General features: G+C 38.4%; 1 protein-coding gene across 7 annotated transcripts in view; it reads left to right on the forward strand.

The window, feature by feature from the left end:
• Nucleotides 1-19,679, forward strand: part of LOC121673342 (USP6 N-terminal-like protein) — a 112,416-nt gene extending 92,737 nt beyond the window's left edge. For all 7 annotated transcript variants that reach the window (XM_042046568.1, XM_042046570.1, XM_042046572.1 and 4 more), the window contains 5 exons: nt 1,017-1,111; nt 2,680-2,745; nt 2,833-2,932; nt 5,071-5,223; nt 16,095-19,679. In XM_042046568.1, the coding sequence (XP_041902502.1) occupies nt 1,017-1,111; nt 2,680-2,745; nt 2,833-2,932; nt 5,071-5,223; nt 16,095-17,536 (1,856 nt within the window). In that variant the 3' untranslated portion in view covers nt 17,537-19,679. The remainder of the gene's footprint in view (nt 1-1,016; nt 1,112-2,679; nt 2,746-2,832; nt 2,933-5,070; nt 5,224-16,094) is intronic.
• Nucleotides 19,680-21,376: the final 1,697 nt, after the last annotated feature.

Below are 21,376 nucleotides of genomic sequence, written 5' to 3' on the forward strand. Positions count from 1 at the left end.
ATGCCTTGCCTGTGTTATTGAAATTTCCTAACATGCAACCTGACATTTAAGTATTGTAGAATTTGCATTTGTATCTATAAAATACTAAACCTGTGTGATTCTGAGGTAGTAAATCTTGTGTTTTAGTGACTATGCACTGAGTTACACAATTGGTAACTAGAAAGACTTTGCTTTTGGGTTTGGAACTTCTTTAGTCATTTTTTTTTTTTTAAGTGGCATGGCTGCTATGGATCTATACTTGTTCTTCCAGTTTTCATACTGCTTAAAAGATATTTGGGTTTTTTTAATAGCCTTTTTCATCCTAAGAATAGGGAACTGCCATACTAGATCTATATAACCCAGTGTCTGTCTGTGATTCTTGCCTTGTGTTATGTGTTTGCTCTGGGCCATTTTTTAACTCTGCTGATACCTCAGTTGGAAGGGGATCTTAGAGCTTTCCTTTTCCATGTATGATCACTAAACCTATTAGATAGGGTTTTTTATGCCCATTGTTTCAGTTGTATGAGTTTACAGTCTTTACTTACATAATCATGATGTCTTGCTGGAATATCCCTCTTGTCTTTTTTTTGTGGTCTTTTCTTCAATGCAGACAGTTCTACTAGATACCTATGCTGTTTGCCCTTCTATCATGAATTTTCTGGCCTATAATTTCAATTTTAGTGGGTGTGGGTTGTGATTCTTTGTTTTGTTTTCTTTTAAAGAATAATTATAAATACGGTTTTCACATGATCTTATGTTGGGTTGGCTAATGTAGCACTGATGGATCTGCTGTCACTTGTCATTCTGATCTGATAATAGTCACTAAGTCACACATCTAGTAATAGTTACCACTATTGATTGTAGCTATTTAGGCAGGAGGATGTGCATATCTGTATGGAAACATCAAAATATTGTTATGAATATCTGTTCAGATTTAGTGGTCTTATAGAAGGATAATGTTCTTGGAGTCTTAATGCCTTTTTTAATGTAATTTTTATAGTACAAATGCTTGTTAAATGGTCAACTTCTTTTCTTAGGTTTTTTTATTCCTGGTTTTCCAAAACTGTTGAGGTTTCAGGAACATCATGACAAAATACTGAAGAAGTTTTTGTCCAAACTTAAGCAGCATTTGGTAAGTACTTATTTCACTATACAAGCAACGCTGCTTTACAGCTTTCTGCCTTGTTTCAGTTCAGGTGAACCCACTAGATCAAGAATACTCAAACCTCAGGAAAAAATGAAAAGCTTTAAGAAGCAGATATGCTGTTGTTTTCATTATAGACAAAGTTATGGTGCACCTTGGCAGAATTATGGTAAAACTGGATCCTAAGAGTGAGTAGTTTGGATGTCTGTCTCACTCTGGACCTCTGAGTTAAGGACAGTGTGTGGTTCTTCTATTTGGCCTTGTGTGAGCTGCTGTAAGCGAGCTGATGCTAGAACATTTTATCAAGGGCTTTTTGTGTGTTTAGCTTTGTGGTTCATCTCTGGACAGAGGTGACTTTTATGAACAACCAGTTTTAATCTCTGTTTAAAAAAGAGCCTTTATAAGAGGGGTTAGTGGTTCTTTTAAAATACTTCTATTTTCATGAAGCTAAATGTAGAGTTTTATCTTTTCTAATACTGTTAAATAGAAAATAATATGCATTTTTTTTTCCTAATATTGGCTATATTTATTCTAAGATGTAAATTATTTTTCTCATGGGAGAAAAATGTCCTTCCAGTAGTCATTAAGAATTTCCTTTCACACTACATTGGTACTGCCAGAATTCATCTCCAGTTCTTAAAAGGTAGTGTTAGAGATGCTCACTTGCAACATCTTTTTCCTCATCTCTTTGTGTGTCACTAAAATGAGTCAGTGTTAACTCCTGAAAGACAAAAGTAAAGCCTGCACATAAACCAAAGGGATTTGGCCCGTTGCTTATTCAGTGTTTGTATAACTAAGTTCTTAAATTTGGTCCATAATTTTTGGAAAAGCTGAATCTGGCAAGCATAGAATATGATGTTATCCCACAGTTAAATTCAGGATTTCTTAATTTCTCAGCTTTTCCTTCAACTTTTCCTCTAACTGTGCAAAGGACTTTGAAGAGCTCCATGAAGCTGCAGAGAAGCTTTACCAATCTTTGAATGGGTGTCATACCACGTGGATTATCAGTGCTCTAGGGGAAATTAGGCCCCTTAATTCAGAAATAAAATTCCATATCAGCCTACGTCCTGTTTTTGAGGCCCAGTGGTCAAAGAATTTGGTTGTTTTACAATCATTTCTGGTGCATATATATATTTTTGTAACAAAGTTCTTTCAGCCTTTGGCATAAATTGGCAGCCTTGCTACAGAGAGGTGAAAGACTTAATGGACCTAGTGCCTGAACTTGGGTTGCTCCAGAATATTGATTTATTTTCTTGAGAGAGGATTTTATCCTCTGCTACCTCTGTCCCAAGAACATGATAAAAGTCTAGGATGTATTAATACTTCTGCATTTCCAAGTGCATGTTCTTCAGGTGGTGAAATTGATGAAGAAAAGCTATAAAAACCAGAATTGCATCTGTTGGATTGAAGTAACAATGTCTTATATAGTTTAATTAATTCTTTATTGACTATTGCCTACATTGGCCTCACGGGGAAAATGTTTTTTCATGGTCAGTTCAATTCATTACTTGAATTTTTGAAAATATTTTTCAACTTCTTTGTTGTGTTGTTTGCAGGACTCCCAGGATATGCCCACCAGCTTTTACACAACCAAGTGGTTTTTCCAGTGTTTTCTTGATCGTGTGAGTATGTTTTTCCTTGTGTTGCAGTTTTTAATTGTGACTTGGGGCAGACTGTTTTCACAGCATTGCCTGATTCTGTCATTGCAGACTCCCTTTACATTAAGCCTCAGGATATGGGATATCTACATACTTGAAGGAGAGCGGATTCTCACTGCTATGTCTTACACAATTCTGAAACTGCACAGAAGTAAGAAATTCCTCAAACATTTGAAACCTAAACAGACGTTCAGCTAGTTTTGATCTGATTTTGTGTAGTTTGACCTTAATGTGTGAACATCTTAGTTTCCCATTTGCCTTATGCTGCTTCTGAGGGATATTTTTCATTCCTTACGCACAAAAAGTTAAAAATCTTTGCTTTATTAATGTATGTATGTTGTGGATTGGCCTTGGCTGGATCCAGGTGCCCACCAAGCTGCTCTATCCCTCCCCTCCTCCAGCAGGACTGGGGTAAGGAGAAAGCAAGATGGACCTTTCTAGACACCAGTGTGCAGCACAGTACTGTGAGGGCAGCTGTGGGGAAAATTAATTCCATCTCAGCTGGGTCCAATGCAGTGTGATTGTCAAAGAAAAGTATTTATTAGTGTCAAAAAGTTATTTGGACCTGAAGTGAGTTGTACTGCTGACTAAAGAGTGGCGTGAAGTGTGGTAGTTCCATGGTCTGGAAATGGCTTGTTAGCCCTCACAGGATTTAAATTAATTAAAAAAGCACACAAAGAATCCAGAGTGTGCCACTAAATGCTGAAAATCTACCAGCAAATACCTCAGCAACGAGGAATCACCAGTCTATGTGGTGATACCATTGTTCGTCCAAGAATGTAATTAAAATCCAGAATTTCTCTAGTCTGCCTGTGTGACCTTCTCCTTCATCTCTTGACTTCAGGTGAGGTAAAAATCGAGATTTTGGATAGAACTGTCTAAAGCATCTATGCTTGGTTCACCAAAGTGACTTAGCATCCTAAGTTCCAAAGGACCCAAAAAGCTTTTGAAGGTGGATGTTGGCTTCTAAATAGACTTGAGCATTTCTATGGATGATAACTTGTAGCTCGAGTTTGAGACACTCTTCCTGTGGGATTTTGGTTTTCTGAGTGAAGTCATTTGACTCTCTGTAAATGCAGAGAGGTCTTCATGGGGCCTGCAGAATCAATGTTGTAATTTCCTTGCTAGTTTATCCTTCTTGAACTGTGGTGATGCTACCTCACTGTCTCACTGGGGTGTTCCCATGAGCTTGTTTACAAACTGCTTTGAAAAATGGAAAAGGTTACTTTTTACATTACTGCCCTTGAGAAAGCTAAACATTTAGAAGCAAATCATTAGGCTTAGCATTTTGGTTTTTCTTTATTTGCAAATAGACGTCTACCTGGAAGTTTTTTGTTATTCTCCACTCTTTTAATGGGAAGGCCTGAGGAAAAAGTCTGAGTGTGGATTTGCTTGCTTAGCAAGTACACAGCAACTTCCTCCATGATCAAACACAGAGAACCTCACGGCAACAGAGGAGATGAGAAGCTGGTAGAAGACAGATTCTGATTTGTTTTCCAGTTTCTTGTCTACCCTCAAAAATGTGGATGGTATAGCTATCCAGTCAAAGTGTCATTGTGGAATACATGCCAAGAGCATTTTTATTACAGCACCAAAACATTTTTTTGTGATTTCCATATTAAAATCATACATTCTGAAACTTTGGATGACATACAAATGATGAAAAAAGTGACATAGGTATGCAGTTACAGCCTTGCAATCCACATGACCTTACTGCTGTAAGAGAAAGAAAAATAGTCTGATAACTGTAAAATGACTTTCAAAATGTGACCTGAATTTTCAGAGAGCCTGAAGCAACAGTTCTGAAGTGAGCTGCCATCATCATTTCATTGGGAGTTAATTCAGTTCTGAATGAGGGTACTGTAAACAGTGATTTTTAAAATGTTTTTCTGCTTTTCAGAGCTCCTAATAAGGGAGATGATGTATATTGTACTGATCTACAGCAGTGTTTGTAAGTTGAGGATGCAGGCTGACAAATAAAGACCTGAAGCTGCTGGAGATGAGAAGGCTGAAGGAGGATGACTTGTAGTTAGTTTTCTGCAGATGCCCCGTTTTGGAAAGCACTGTTCTAAGTAGAGAATAACGTGTAGAAAGGATTTCCATGGTGACTTGCAAGTGAATTTTTAATGTATTTTTAGATCTCTGGTTGTAGAAATCTGTTATCTGCCTAATTAACAAGTGTTTTTCATTCTGCTTTGAAAACAAAAGCACCTAATGACTAAAGTACATTTTTGAGTGTTCATTATCAAGATATCTTAATGTATTATGTACTATTTTCTCCTTATATAGAGCATCTGATGAAATTACAAATGGAAGAGCTTGTAGAATTTCTGCAGGAGTCTTTAGCCAAGGATTTCTTCTATGAAGATGACTTTGTAATAGAGCAGCTCCAAAATTCTATATCAGAATTGAAACGAGCAAAGCTGGATTTACCAGTAGCTGGTAAGAAACTTGCACATATGCAGAGTTAGATATTTGCAACTGTTCACACATTGTTAGTTTTTTAAATGTTAATTCATGCTGTTGAAAACTGCGCAAATATTTTCCTCTCCATCACTGCATAAATTTGGGGAGTTTTTACCCAAAAATATTTTACAGTGTAAAATCAGCACTTTTCCTTTCATGAATTTCCTCTTCTTTTGGTGTTTTGTTTACTGGTTTTAAGCTAATAGCAAAGCACTTTGAAAAATACCATGTACTGGTAATTTTATTAACTTGAATTTATAAAACCTTTCAGATACAGGATTACATACCAAGGTTTCAAAGTGTCTGAAACACTACATTGCCTGAGAATCCAGACTGTTTTGTAGATTGATTAGATATGGACCAAACTTCAGGTCAAATAGCTTCTTCTGTTAGTCAAATCCAGATTTTTAATTTCTTGTAAGAGATAGACCTTCTGGGTGTTTAATTGAATAGTTTTCTTTGTTTCTTCTTAGTGTTTGTACTTTTTGGTTACAGATAAGAGATGGTTGTTTCATGTGGCCCTGCTTATGAAGTGTATGGGATCTCTTCTTCCTCTTAAGATTCTATTCTCTTTTCTATCCCTATCTCCATAGTCTTTAATTAGAATTTTTCTTGTGATTACTCAGAGCCCTTTTACTTTATCCTTGCTAACTGTAGGAAAGTATGTGACAAAATGTTTTTTTAAAAATTACAAACATGGCAGAATTTACCTTGAATTAACTTAATAAAGCTGCTATGGTTAGCTTTCAGAAGTTAAGAAGTGTCAGAATAAAGATTGCCTGTGTAGCATTGTTGTGATAATTTATTCTTTCATTAATGAACTTAATTTTTCTGTTTCTGTAGATATTATTTATTGCACACAGTATTGGCCTGTGTCAGAACTACTCATCACAAGTAAATACCTGTTTCATCTGGTTCTTAGCAGATCTGTTCCTATGGAGTACAAACACTTTCCGTATATTTGTTTCTTCTTTTGGTTCTTGTCAGCGTTTCCATTTCTCTTGCTCCATATTCCTGTGTTTTACCCTCTTCCTGAATTTCTGTACAATCTGTCCAGCAGAATTTCTTCCAGCCACAGTAGGTGTAAGTCTTTCACCTTTTAATCAGTTGCTTCCCCTTTCTCACCACAGCATTCCTGTTCTACCTTCTCTCCATCTTTTTTTCCCCAAGCTAAGTTTCAATCTTGACTTTCTCTTCAGAAGAAGTTGCTCTTTGTCACTGCTCTTCAGCCACGTGCTGTCTCAGGCATCTTGTCACAGTGGTGACAAATATGAGCAGCTGTGTCCTTTAACATCAGCTCCACACCACCACGTTACATAGATCACAGGAGTCCTGTCTCTTAAATCTTAAATACAGAGTTCTCCATGGTTGTGTTTCAGCAGTGAGGGGGTTATCCCAACAACTTCAGTTGTTTGTCGATGCGTAGACTTTTTTATGGATGTTTTAAAGTAAAGTTCATCAGTGAAAAGTTCCACTTGAAACTGTGGTAGGGGAAGAATTGGGAAAGATTTTTGTAGTTTGCTACTTGATAGAGTTAGTTTATCTTCCAGCCTAGAAAATCATGTGCATGTAGGTTGTGTTGAGCTTCTCTGTGGAAAATACAGAATTTACTGGAAATTTTCTTGATTCAGAAGGCAGAAAGTGTGTTCCTAACTTATTTATGTTTTAAGGCCTTTGTTTTGGTAGAACATAAAATGCCTTCAGATGGAAGTTTGTTTGAGAATACTGTGGATTATCACAGAAAATTCAAGGACAATTGAGGTGACGTAAGTCACCCACCTTGTGACAGAAAATGTGAGACTCAAGGAGTCTTCTTGTGGCTACCAACAGCAAGGAATGGTGACTGTGTCTTCTTGCCAAGACACTTTGGCAGTGGGATACAGTTGTTTGATTTCATACTGTGCACACTTAGGTGTAACTTCTGATATGGTGAGCTGACAGGATGCTAATTGTTTTGAGCCACATTGGTTCTTAATTTTGGTAGCTAAAGCAACATTGGTAACAAAATGTCTTTGTGTGTTGGTTTTTTTTCCCCTCAGCATGAATGAGGGAAGTTTAATTTTAAAAAACAGGAAGACGAAAGCCAAAATAAAGTGTATTTTGATGCTGGAATTGAGCTTTTTCCTTTTTGGTTTCAAACTAGCCTGGACAAGCCTTTCTGTGTGGTATGTTTTTGCTAGGGGTAGAAGGGAACATTACTTAACCTTACACAGAATAAAAATAAAATGCCTTCATCCTAATCCTTGGGAATCTAGCTGATTTGTCTGCTCTTATCTCTGCTTGAGTGAGGCTGCCTCATTCGTTCTTCATAGGAACTTCATAAGCCTTTGGTTTTATTTTATTTTTTAGAATTTTCTGCACTCTCTTAATCTTGGTTTTATTAATCACTGTCTTCAAGCAATATTCTTTTACAGGTTCTGAACATTCTCTAGACATTCAGCTTTGCTCATGTGTTGTGGCAGGTTGATCCTGGTAGGATACCGTGTGCTGTCCTCAGCTGGGCAGAGGAGACAAAACAAAACAAGACTTCTGGATCAAGATAAGAATAGGGAGGGATCGATCACTCAGCACTTACCATCCTGGGCAGAACAGACTTGACTTGAGGAAATGAATTGAATTTATCATGAATTAAATCAAAGTAGGATAGTGAGAAATAAAATCTTTAAAAAAACCTTCCCCCACTCTTCCCTTCTTCATGGGTTCAACTTCACTCCCATTTTTTTTTCTACCTCCTCCTCCCCAGCAGCACAGGGAGGGGCAGGGAATTAGAGTTGTGATCAGTTCATCGTTTCTGCTGCTTCTTTCTCCCGAGGTGAGGACTCCCTCACACTTCCCTTTCTCCAGCTTGGGGTCCCTCCCACAGGCTGCCAAAACCTGGCCATGTAAACTCCATAGAGATGTCTGGCTCTACTGTCTTTACTACCTTGAGTCTTACTGTTTTTCTCCTAATTTAATCTAAAACATATGAAACTATTATATGTGGTACAGACACAAAAAACACTAGCCTGCTCATTTAATAGCCTGAGAAAATAATGTTTATTTTAGTTTTCTCAGCTAAAATCAAAGCACTGCTTCCTGTCTTGTACGTTTTTTATTTTTTTCACTGAGCAAGAATTATACCTTTAAGAACTAAAGTAAAAATGCATGTTAGGAAAAAAGAAAAAAAATCTTCATCTTGCAATTGCATCAGTATCAGTCATCCAGGAATAGCAGTGAGCTAATTAAGCTCAGTGGAATTTTCCATCTGGCATCCTTTGTTAGGCTGTATAGATTTTCCTGCCCTAGTAGGGTAAGCTGCAGTAGGATATTAAAAGAGGTAATAACTTTCGTGTTACTTTAAAGTGGATGTCTGTTTATGTCTGATGTAGCTTTCTCTGGCTCACTTCCTCCATGGCTTCTCTCACTGAATTAAGGAGCTCCTTGTTCCCTTCAGAGCAGAGAAGGAAGGGACTTGTTTAACATTTTCTCACCGATAAAGCCCCTAAAATGCTCAGCCAGAAAACATGGGTGTTAAGGGGATCTTGCTAATTTTGGATGTCAGTGAGCTGCTTTTGTCAATACCAGGGTTGTTTAGCATAAAGAAAACCATGGATTTTTCCTGCTTTCTGTGCTGATTTCTAGTTGAGTGCTGACCAGTGTAGGGTAGCCCATACTTCGCAACTGTAACCTCCAGAGGATGGCTTGGAACTCCAGTGCTTTTCCTACAGGAACCCAAGGTGGGTTCCCTCTCTTCCTGTGATTCTGGAGATGGGGGGCTGTGTGATAAGCACACCTCTTACTGGGAGGCTGTGGTTGTTGAGACCTTGGAGAAGGGAGGCTGTGACAGCTGTACATAGAAACTGTCCTTGAAGGTACTTCTCTGACACACCCTCAAAAAGAAGAAAAGGCATTTGGTATTTTCTGGGTTGCCTGGAACATGATGAAAGGTGTCCACATCATGGCTGGTTCTTGAACAGCTCTCTCACCTAAATCTGTGTGACTTTACATATTCTTCTGGAGCCAGATCCAGTGTAGATTCAACAGTCTCTTCCTTAATTCAAGGATGATGTTAAGACCATAATGAGAAGAACTTTCTTGGTATACACCACTGATTTCCAAAATTCCTCGATGCAGATTCTTTCCTTGTCTGTTATTTAAAACAGCAGCTAAATTCTATAAATGCTCACAAGATATGGATAGAATTTCCAGCTTTGCTGTAATTTTTTCCTGTAGGACTACATGAATAATGCAATGCTTAATAAACAATATTTATATATGGATAGATTTTTATAGTGTCTGACTTTAATAAACAGAAGTGCTTACCAGTGAAAGTTCCATATTAAAAATATGTTGCTGAAAACAGTTTATTAATCCAGTGCTTTGTAAACAAGACAGCCAGGGCCACCTTCAAGTCTTGAAGCCCCTCAGGTATGTTCTTGAGACAATTTCTCACCTGTGTTTTAATATAAGGTGTCCTGAAAAGGGAAGGGCAGAGGGGTCCTGAGTTGGATTTTTAGCACTGGAAGTTTAATAGACTTTACAGCAGCTGAAAGCCTTAAAACAGAGATAAAGGTCTTGTACCTTAATTTTAAAGCAATATTGGCAAATTTGGAATCTGCGTGTGTCCTTGTGATTAACACCAGCTTTAAACTGCAGTTCTTGTAGTTTTCCCAATCTTTTCTGTATTCAGGGAAAACTAGTAAAGTTTGAATCTTGCATTTGCCATAAATTTTTAAATGTTTATCTGATATTTATCTTTGAAGTTAAATGTTATTAAATTTATTATCAGTATCTTTTATTTACTTACCTATTTTACATAGTCTTCGGTGATAGTGGAGAAATGTATTATACTACCTTAGTAATCTATTAAATATCGTCTGGTCTCTCCTGTTAATGAGCCTTTTGACAGCCAAAACAATAGAAATACGTAGTTCAGCTTGACTTTCCTGTTTCTGATGGTGTCTTTCTTTTGGTTGTGTTTTGTTTCAGAGGAATTTTGGATTTTTCTCTTGTACTTCAAGAATACACAAGTAGCTATTTCAGACAATGCACTTCATGTTTTAATCAACTAAACTATTTTTTCTGCCTTGTTTCTTGTGTGATGCAGCTATTTTACAAGACTGTGAACTAAAATAATACGTGGAATTATACTAATATAGTTTGTATGTATCCTCAGCAGTTTTAGGTGTTGGCTTTGCATCATTTAAAAATCTTTACTGTTTAAAACGTGCATGATCTTTAAACACGTGATCCAGATGGTTGTGTTGGTGGTCATTTCTAGTATTGCTGTTTAAAACTGACTTTTCAAGGAAGTATATTTTCTGGAAGAAATGTGGAATTAGGAATGTAAAGCACAGTGGCTAATTTTACAAATTTCTTTTTTTGCAAGGGCACCTTACAGACATGCAGCTGGTCACCTATATCTTCTGGCTGATGACTAAATCTGTTGAAATTTCTGTTGTTTATCTGAATGCAGATGTTCATAAAATAAGTTCTCCTTACTGTCAGTACTACAAAAGTGACACAGCATCAGAGGGGCAAAGAGTGCTTTTTGTTCTCCCTTCAAGTTGTCCAGCAGTATTTCATTTAGCAACTCCTTTGCCAGTGATAGAGGAGGACCGGAGGTTGACTTTCAGACAGCAGCTTGAGCTTCTAGTGCAGGCACTTAAATTTCTTTAAAATTCTCCTGGACTTGTAAACCGAAGAAGATGGGATGTCACTGGTGGAAAATAAACACAAAATTTCAAGATGTCATTTTAAGAGTTGTTTTTATGACCATTACCATCCTTGAAAATTGTGTTAGAACAGTCAAAGTGCATGTATTCTGGTGCTGAAATTAAGGACTAGACTGTTATTCACCGGAGAGAGCACTTAAAGCACTTTACTCCAATTACACGTCTGCTACTCGATGCATGAGGCTGTTAGTGCCTCCTGAAGCAATTATCTGTAAAAGTCTTGTAGTGGAGTTCGACTTCCACTGGGTGGTGGCCAAGGCTTGTTTGAGCAGGAGGAAGTCAGGAGGCAAACTTTCTTTTATATGACTTGTATTTCTTACCTTTTGGGGAACAGTCAGATCTGCTCATATTTGCTTTGCTCCTTTTCATGTCAGGGAATATGTTTGCCAACAACAAACAAGCATTTGATTGTTCTTGTTTTGCTTAAATTGTCTTTCTCCACTTCCATTACTCTCCTTCCTCATTCATTTTTCACCCTATTTCCTTTGTTGTTTGCTTATTTTATGCTATACTGCATAGAAGCCAACTAAACCACTGCCTTTCTTTTAAAGGAAAAATAGAAAATCTATAGTTCCTGCTCTGTAAATTCTGATACAAGCTATTATATTGCTTGTCTTTGGGAAAAGCCAGTAACTAAACTGTCTAGAAACCTACTCCGTTGAAGGAAGGAAGGAGAGAAGATGAGAGTAGAGATATCCATATCTCACAGGAATACTGGCAACTTGGGAAAAATCTCATTGCCCAGATCACTTCAGAGGACAAAGGGACATTTGGGTGATTGTAGAGGTCAAAACAGTCACAGCTGAACTAGACAGCTGTGTCTTAACAACTAGTTTTAAAAAGCTTTCGATTCTTGTATGTAAACATCACAGATCGTATAGAAAAGCACTTGTCCCAAAAGTACTTCTTGTAGAAATCAGCAGTTTCTCCATTATTCTGTCAGACAGATATATCCAGACAGTGAATTAACTCAGATCTTGGATCAACAACACAAACAGGTATTCAATTGAATTTCCTTGAAAACACCCAAATAAAATTTCTCCGTGTTCAGATCTGAGGAGTTGGAACCGTGAGTTTAGTTGAAGTAGTAAAGGAGATGGTTGAGAATTGTATGTGAGGCTTTAGGCAGATTTGGAGTGGAAAAATGGTAGATAAAAGAAATGTGGCTTGAAGGAATTGGTGCTTTTGCATGCTTGTCTGGCAAGCTGTTTGTGCACCTCTTCAGGTAGAGATGTTTGTTGTGACTTGGTTTCTTTTGTTTGCATTTGCATTATGGTTTCTTTTCCTCAGCTTTTTGCTTTTACCACCTTTTTTCTTTCTTTCTTGCCAGCATGCAGCATCATGGGTTTCTTGCTGTTACTGCTGATAGTGGATGGCTTAAAGTATTCCCAACACAGTTGGCATGCTATTTGTGCATTGGAAGAGTGTCCCATTGTAGTCATGTGCATCGTGGTAATTTTGGTTATCCTCTACTTGTTTATTTTGTGAACTTTTTTGAACTTCTTATTTTTTTTTTAAGTATTTATTAGTTTCACTGGAATTGGCAACTGTTTGCATGTGTGTGTGTATGGGCATTTAGGTATGATTTGTACATTTAAATTAGAATTAAGTAGCCATTTTTCAGTTTCAAAAAAATTTCCTTTAAAAGGCGACTGGTTTGCAGGATGTCTTTTTGGTGGAGCGTAATAGATCCTTACACAATTCTTTCCCTCCCAGCACTTTTTATGGCAGAAGGTGATCAGTGCTGGAGCACCTTTGAACCAGAACAAGGCCTGTTCTGGTAGCCTTAATTCCTAAGTTGATACCTCCAGCAATGTGGCCTTGCTTAGTTCCACAAGCAGATGTGGGTGACTGAGCAACCAGTGCCACTTGTTTGTGTCCAAGGTCAAGTTAAACCGAGTTCTGTGGTAGCCCTGTGGCTAAGGTTCAACCTGTATTTCTTCTTTTCCCCACTGAGCCTCCTTCCACACGTTCTCATTGTTCTGTATTTTGTTTTCCCTGAAAGCACTAAGCTCTGGTGTTACCAGCCTATAAACATGGTATCATGCTGTTAAAATGCAGAGGCTTTCTTCTAAATGAGCTGTTGTCTTGCACCACTTTCCTTGTTGCTCAGGATTTGAATTAGTGTTGAATTCTAACAATTTCACTACAGACATGGCAAGATTTCTCTGGTAATTTTACAGCTGTAATTTGTGTTACAGGATACATCATCTGGACCATGCAGCCCACATATGCCTGCTTGTAGGGTGTTCCTTTACCCTGAAATGAGAAGGAAAGGTGGTGCAAAGCAGCCTTGGTAGAATTCAATAAAAATGGCTGCAGTATTCTCACTTGGGTTTATTAGAGCTTAATTGTAATTAGGAAACCTTAAGTGTGTGAAATTAAAAACCAAAAACTCACACAAACCCCACCTTTATTGTGCAACCAAGTGTATTTAGAGGATCTCCTATTGCTCTGTGGGCATTTCTTAGAGTAAAAGCTGGGAGAAAAGAAATCAGTTCATGCTTTTGATGACCCTGGGCAAATGAAGGAAGCATTGCAGCTACCAGAGGAACTGGTCTTCAGATTTTTATATATATGATTAGAATATTTTAACTTCAAGTGTGGAAGAAAGTAAACACTTTTTCTAAAACATGTCTTGCATACAAGGACAGAAATTAAATAATTTAGAGATGTTGCAGAGCCATTTTCTTGTGCTATTGCGTAACTGCTTTGGATCTCCTGGAGGCTATAAACGGATTAGCAGCCTATAAAGATTAGTTTTGTATGATTTAGGTGGCAGGTTTTTGGTATATATTTTGTACATACCAGAGTATTTTTTCTTAATTCAGACTTCATGCTATTTTCACATTCAAGATTAGTAAGACTGAAAGCACTGCAATCTATGGTTTGAATATCAGGAATATTTATTATGTGCAAAATGCACTTTTATTTAGGAGACAAGATCTTCAGCTTTGCCTAACCCTGTATTTGAGGATGCAGATGGAATTAAGTGATACAAATGCCTCTTGCCAAACAGAATCAAGTTCAGAAAGTGAACTCCTATTCATAAAGACTAAAGGACAATTTTGGAGAGGCTGGTGCAGCAGTCAGTGTATTGAGGAGCTGTTAAATCACCCTTTTTTACAGCATCCATGCAACTCTTTCCTTTGTCCCCTCGTCTGTTCTTCCACTGGTGGAGCACTCCCTTGCTGGGGAGTGCGGATCTGAGAGCCCTGTTCCAGATTTTAGCCTCATCTGGGAATAGTGGGGGGGCCCATATGGAAAGAGGCCAAACATCAGACTTAAAATTTCAGAGCTGCTCATTGGAGCCTAATGCTGAGGTTAGGCCCCACCATGTGCTATATGTGAAGTGAGGTTTCTGAAGTTATTTCTGAAGCAAAGGGTAGGTTTCCATATGATCTTTGGCTCTTAGGCAGAAAAATCAAGAAAAGAATAGTTTAATTGTTTGGCAAAGCCAGACTATTTCTATTAAGTGCTTTTATTTAGTTACCTTGTCGTGACACACAGCACTGTTGTGTTCCTCTCTGCTGTCTTCCTGCTATGGCCTGGCTGGCTCAAACTCTGAGTTTTCATTTAGTTTATACAGCAACTGATCTGTGCTGGTAGTTTGTTATGCTGTTATAATAAATAACAGTGACCTTGGCTGCTGGCTTTCCTCAGTGTATCTGTATCATGAGCCACTCATCAAAGATTGAGCTCCTGCTCATGCCTGTATAAATGAACATAGCTCACTTGTAACCACAGCACTTGTCAGGGAGAGACATTTGTGTGTATTCACTCCTGTGAACCCTTGTAGACAAACAAAAAGAATTTAAATTACAAATAGCTACAAAGTGAGGTGCTAACTCTGATTATTTTACCAACAGCCATTTTATGTAATTTATTTTGCATAGCACTTAAGTAAGGGTAGCCATTCTGTTTTCCTCCTTACAGCAGAGCTTCTGCTGTACAAATAGGTACACAGTAAGTAGGATTTGTTTGGTAATGCTGACTTTAAAACTTTTTTTTTTTTTTTTAAATGCTGAACATCAAATGAATTAAATCTAGATTAATACATTTAATGGGAAGTGCATGACCTTTTCTTCTTATAATGGGAAAGTAATGGATTACACAATTAAATAAGTTATATGCAAGTAGATATGACAAAAGACTTTGGCTGCAATTATGAAGGGCGTTGACTGCTAAGGAGAAGGACTGCAGTAGAAGATTTGATGGGAGTTGTTCTGTGAGCAGCATCGAGTGCCGTGAAACGCTTCTTTATTGTTTCTGTATGTCAGTGTGGGTTGCTATGGGTCCCCACACAGTTGATGTTTACCACTGGCTGTTACAATGTATTGAGCTCCAGTCTGGGAGAACTTTCCATTCATGTCCTTGTCCTGTAAATGATGTCCTTGTGTTTGGCAAAACCCGGCCACGGAACACTCAATTGAAACCATGACGTAGCTGGTATTGGTGTCAGCTGCTTCAGTTGTTCTGTATTGATAAAAAGCTGAACTGAAAAAAAAATTCTGTGTCTAGAGCCTTTTACTGGAGGTTTTTAATACTGAGGATGAAATTTTTAGGCAGGGAGGGTTTTAGGAGGAATAAGGTCTTAATTGTGCAGATGTTAATGAGGAGCTCCACCTAAAAACGGAAGTGAGAGACAGTTCAAAGATGTCATCTGGGAGCTTTGTGCATGTGAGGGAGGAGCTGATAGTGTAGCTTGCTAGAGGTGAACATGAAAAGATGAATGAATGGAGAACAGTCAGTTGGGAGAGGGATATTGGGAAGGATTTTTAAAGTGGACAAAGTAGTTTGCTTAATGTGACAGTGTGAGGAGGCTTCCATACAGAGTAGGTATTGTAACCAGCATGTCATCTAGAAAAATGGGGGTTTTTTCAGCAGTGTCATGACAGAGCAAAAGCTTGGTAAGATTGCATGAGCTGTAGGGAGGAAAAACTGGTTGGGATAAGAGGTTAAAGAAAATCTCTGTTTGATGTCAGTGTACAGAAGAACCTTTGAGGTGTCCAGCAGAATGGTGACCCAGAGAGAGGCCCAGTTAAGTTGTAGTTATTTTTGCTTACATGACCAAAAGGTCAAAGAAGGCTTCTGCGCAAAGGTGAATTTATGTTATTATTGTTCTTGTTTTAGGTAAAGAAGATGAATTTCCAAAGAAGCCATTGGGGCAGATTCCATCAGGACCTCAGCCTTCTGTGCTTAACTCCACTCCAGTGCTTAATGGACAGAACAGTACTGGTACACAAGCAGCAAGAAGGACAGAGAGAAGACCATCCACAGAAGAACCACCAGAAAGTTCACCAAATGACCGAAAAAGAAACATTTCTGTGGAAAAGAAACCTTCCTTAAAACAGCAAAAGATTCAACCAATAGAGACACAAAACAGTTTGCCTAAGAGTGAGGTAGATACCAGAAAAAAGCCTCCACCAACAGAGCCAGACAATTCGAGTCTATACAATAATGCAGCTGCTAATCAAAATTCTAATGCTACTTCCAATACAAGAAGGGAGTTTGTACCTAAGTGGAATAAACCGTCTGATATCAAAATAATGGAAAAGACAATGCAACTTACTGCAGAGGTGAAAGGGAAGCCAGTAAACCATTTGGTTTTGGGCCCACCACCAAGTCCTGGAGAAATGCAGCCTTTGAATGTAAAGCAAAAGGTGAGGGTTTTGGATGCTGATGAAGGTAAGCGAGGGTCTAATGCATCTCAGTACGACAATGTTTCAGATGATGAAACTGAGAATGAGAATGTTGTTGAAGAGATGCTTGAGAGAGTTCATCCACAGAGTCCTAGGCAGGTAGCATTTTCTAACAGTCCAAGAAAGCAAATAGAAAAAATACCAGCTCCTTTAAAAATACCCAATAATTACACCTTCACTTCACAACCCAGATCTCCAAAATACGCATCTCAGTCTGATGGCCCACCTCATGGACTGAATGTAAAACAGCCACTGCCAGGTTATAGTAATCCCCCTACTTACTATGGGAATTCTCCAAAGCATGTTTCCAATATAGGCAGTACAAGTTCTGCACCTCTGCATTACCACGGGAATCGACCCAGCCCCTCTGGAAGGCCATACCCTCCTTTTATATCAGTCGATTATTCCCCAAATAAACTGCAAATGAATTCCTATCCTGCCAGTCGCCAAAATCCTCTTTCACCAGCCCCTGCTCAGACAGAAGTTGCTCCTGTCGATGCTTATACCAGCAACTCGAGGTCCTCCCCAGGTGTCAAGTTCATAATCCCTCCAGCAGATTATTTACCAGAGGAGAGAAAGTGGCCAGACGCCACCTTTGTCTACAGACACGAACTCTACAGGCAGCCCTGGAGCCAAGACCTTAACAAAGGCCACTTGGATAATTTCCAGAAATACCAGCATTTTCAGTCAACACCTTTACAAGACCACAGTCTTCCTGCTGTTTCTGTGGATAGTCCAGTAAGATACAGGACTTCCCCAGCCTTTGAAGAGAATGGTTCCCCACAGTACCAATATTCCAGCCCGTCAGCTCAAGCCCAACACTATCGGAACAGAACTGATGGATTGTCTATGCATGAATCTGTGCTTCTCTGAGAATCTGGCTGAGCTTAGTAAAATGGCAAGAACCAAAACCAGTTGAACAGTACTGTGTTACCACCTCAGTTCTCTGAAATGTGGATGGTTCATGTCAGTTCAAAAATAATGACACTATTTCAGAGATGTTTCAGACTTTGCTTGAAGGCTGGTGGAGTTCTTGGACTTGCATGGAAGCTACTGGAAGTGATCTAATGCACATAGACATAGCAATAAGCTCATATATGTCATGTGGTTCATGCTGTCATCGCTCCTTACGTTTAAATAACTTGTGTTACAATCCTTCTGCCTAAAATCTGTAACACACTGAAAAGTTTTATTTTGACTGACATTGTTAATGCACTGTATGGATTGTGTGTGTGCGCCTGTGTGAGTGTGCACTTACAGTACACAAACTCATATGGAAAAGAGCTAAAGAGTTTAAATGTAAATGCATTTAACTTTGGGCAAAGCTCGTGAAGTACTTTTATTTCATATTAATTTTTCTTTGTAATTTATTTGAGAAGCCATTCATTTTGAATGGGAATTTCTGTCATTTTTATACAGCTGCCTCAGCATCCCAGTATCTGTTCTGGGCAGGAGAGATGCTTTGGGATTATTAATTTAATCATATGTGAGAGTTAATTTCCTCTCCTTTGACTACTGTTTGTCATTTTCCACAGCAGGAAGGAGCAGGCAGGCAAAAGCAGAAAGCCAAAAATGTCTCTCTAATCTGGCTAAGAAATGGTGCTTAAATTCAGGGCAGTGTTTAGGGGTTTTTTAGGTGCATCGAAAGTGGAGAACTTGTACCTTCTCACCCAAATCTACCTTCAGAATGTCATTCTATATGCAAAATACTGGAGCACAGTGAGACTAATGCCAGATACAGAAATGGTGCTGCGCCCTTCACTTTTTGCCATGCTGTGCTGTCAGACTAAAACTGGTTGCAGGGCCAAATCTCACAGGTATCAGAGAATTGCACAGCTCCTTGGCACCTCTGTGAAGTGCATGCAGGAGTCTGAGCTTTGCTCCAGGCTTGATATTCCCCAAGCTGTGTGAGTATGCAATGTCCCCTCTCTTAAGCTTTGTCGAGTGGATTCTGTTGTGTTTTTGCCCTTTTCCCCCCCAAATTGCTAGCGGGTTCGTGTCTGTGCTGGGCCCTGTGCTGCTGTGGTGTCGGGCTGCTCGCACTGCGCGGTGTTTTACACTAAAATGACGCTGACTGTTGTTAACAGGAACCTTAAACTCCTGCTAATATAAGTAATTTTAATTAGTGTTTGCAGCCTTTTCTACTTTGCGTTGTCCTTTCTTTGACTGTGAATTGGGGGTGGAATTAAAAGCAGGTGAAGTGGCACATGTAGGATGTAGTCCTGTGAGCTGCAGGACGCTCTGACCTCTCACGGGGAGCTGAGGCAGAGGAGGGTCTCTCCAGAAGAGGTCCTTGGAGTGCTGAACTGAGAGATTTCTCTAATACTGAAGTACTAAACATTGGTATCAACACCAGTTTGGTATGGTTTGGAAGGTTGTCCTGTTCCCTTTTGTTTTGTAAGGTTTGTTAACTGAAAACATAGAAATGGATATTATTTTTTTTTTCCTTTAAAGAATGAGCTTTAGTGCCTATTATTGCTGCAGGTTGGCTCTGTAAGTTTTAAGGTACAGAAGTAAAACAATTTTTACAAGTGGAAGTAACATTTACTTAGTTTGTTTCAAAACTTTTTTTTTTATGTATATAACGTGTCTGATGTAATTTTTAATAACTGGGCAATTTTATGGTTTAAAAATTGCAAATGGCAGTGAAGTAACTGTAGCCAAGCACTACACTGAAATCCTGAACTAAAATTGTGAAGATAAATATGACTTGGGCTTACTTTAGTTCTGATTGCTTACAGCAGCTTAGAAATGTATGTATATAATATTGTGGCTAAGTGTAATAATCTCAGTGTTTAATGATGGTTCTGTAATTCATAACGAGGCTGTACAATTTATTTGTGCAAACAACATGAGGCTCCAAAATATGTATCAGCATTAGTAAATACTGTAGATTTTTATATATAAAATATATACACACTATTTTCTTATTTCATCTGCAACAGTTTTATAACTGTGTACCCTATTTTGATGTGACTGTATTTTTAACATGTTAAAATAATAATAATTAAGCTTATGTTGTTTTGTCTTTATTCTTAATTATTTGATTAGCTCCAAACTGGACTTTTTCTATTCTCAGCACAAATAATTGCTTTTCATAAATGAATCATGTATATATATGATGTAGCCTATTTAATTTGTACATGTTTATTTTTATACTGAGCAGTCTGGATACAATCTATATAGTGCTTTTGCATTATTGCAGAAGCGGCAAGATCATTGATTGTAGTTTATTACACTGCTAAACCTTAGCCTATCATTTGCAAAAGCTAGGAGCATAAACTATGATCATAATTTACTGGGTTTTTTTGTTCTAATAATCTCACCCAATATCAGTTTGAAAGAGAATTACTGGCATGAGGAATTTGCAAAGTTGCATTGATCAAGGTGCAAAATAATAGTCTGACTGTGGCTTCCATCTCTCACGTGTTTGGAGGATGCTGTTGAGTTTTTTTTTTAAAAAAAGACAGCCCAACCATGTGTCATCTGTTCGTAGTGCAAAATACATTTTTATTTTTATTTTCATTTAACTGGACAAACCAGGCTCAAGGTACAGCCAGACTTGAGTCTGTCATTCATACCAGTAACAAAACCCACTTGATGGAGAGTGAAGTGAGACACAGCTCTGCCAGTGCCTTGCTGATGGAGGGAATCATCTCAGTGTCATGGATTAGATATCCTCGTAAGAGCTTTGCTGTCACTGTTTTCTTTGATCTGAAGACAGTGGAGTGGTAAGTATCAACATAAAATACTTGAGACCTTTTTTTTCTTCATATGGTTTCATAATTTTCCAAGATCTCTGCTTTGAGGTGTATAAACTGTAGGTTTCTTGTCCAAGTTAGTTGTCACGGCTTTCCTTGTGGTTGGTGAGACAAATTCAGCATAGGGATTTGGAGAATTAACACAGAAGAACACAGAAGACTAAGTAAGGAGACATGTCTAACTTCTGTATGGCAAAAATTTAGTGAAATTAAGCTAATTAGGATTTAAGAGGAAAAGAAAGGACCTTGAGTATATGTTGTGGTCTTCTGTGGTTGTTTTTCCTTTCACTCAGATGCTGTGCTAGATTGGATCTAATGACCTCAGTGCTGGACTGAAGCGTTTCAGTCTTGTGCAGTGCAAATTGTTGTGGCCATGGAAGAAGGACAGGAAGGATCATGGTGCTCTTAACCGTTTTGGTGAGTGGGATGTGATTGCATGATCCAGCTGCTTGCTTACCTGTATAACCAGGACATGTTCATGCACTGCAAGTGAAGACAGAAGCCATCCCTGCTCCTTCTTCCTCAGCTGATGCAGAGGAAGATTCTGGCATCAGATTTGGTGATGAATCGGAATCTAAACACCCACTTGCTTGGGGACCTAAGGAAGAGAATCTGACCTCAGGAAAATTACCTTTCCTTCTCCCCAGATCCATCTGTGGCCAGTCTGTAATGCTTTAGGGAAGGCAGCACTGAGGAAAGAGAAAACCTGTTTAGCCAGAAGTTTATTAAGGAGAGTATTCCCTCCGAATCCTGCTGACGACTTCCTAAAGCCTTAAAGCTTCAAAATGATCAGACTTGTGTGGACATGCCTGTTTTTCTCAGGGCCAAGATGTGTAAATGCCAGTTACCTCTGTTATATCTGTCAGCAGGATGAATCCCTTGTTGTAAAAGTAACTGTTCTGTTCTCACTACCAGTAGAAGTTTCAAGACAAATAGTGAAAGATTTTTAGAA

The sequence above is a fragment of the Corvus kubaryi genome, unplaced genomic scaffold, assembly GCF_017639235.1.
Source record: "Corvus kubaryi isolate FWS band 111438036 unplaced genomic scaffold, C.kubaryi_AGA036_p1.0 65361, whole genome shotgun sequence".
NCBI lineage: Eukaryota > Metazoa > Chordata > Aves > Passeriformes > Corvidae > Corvus > Corvus kubaryi.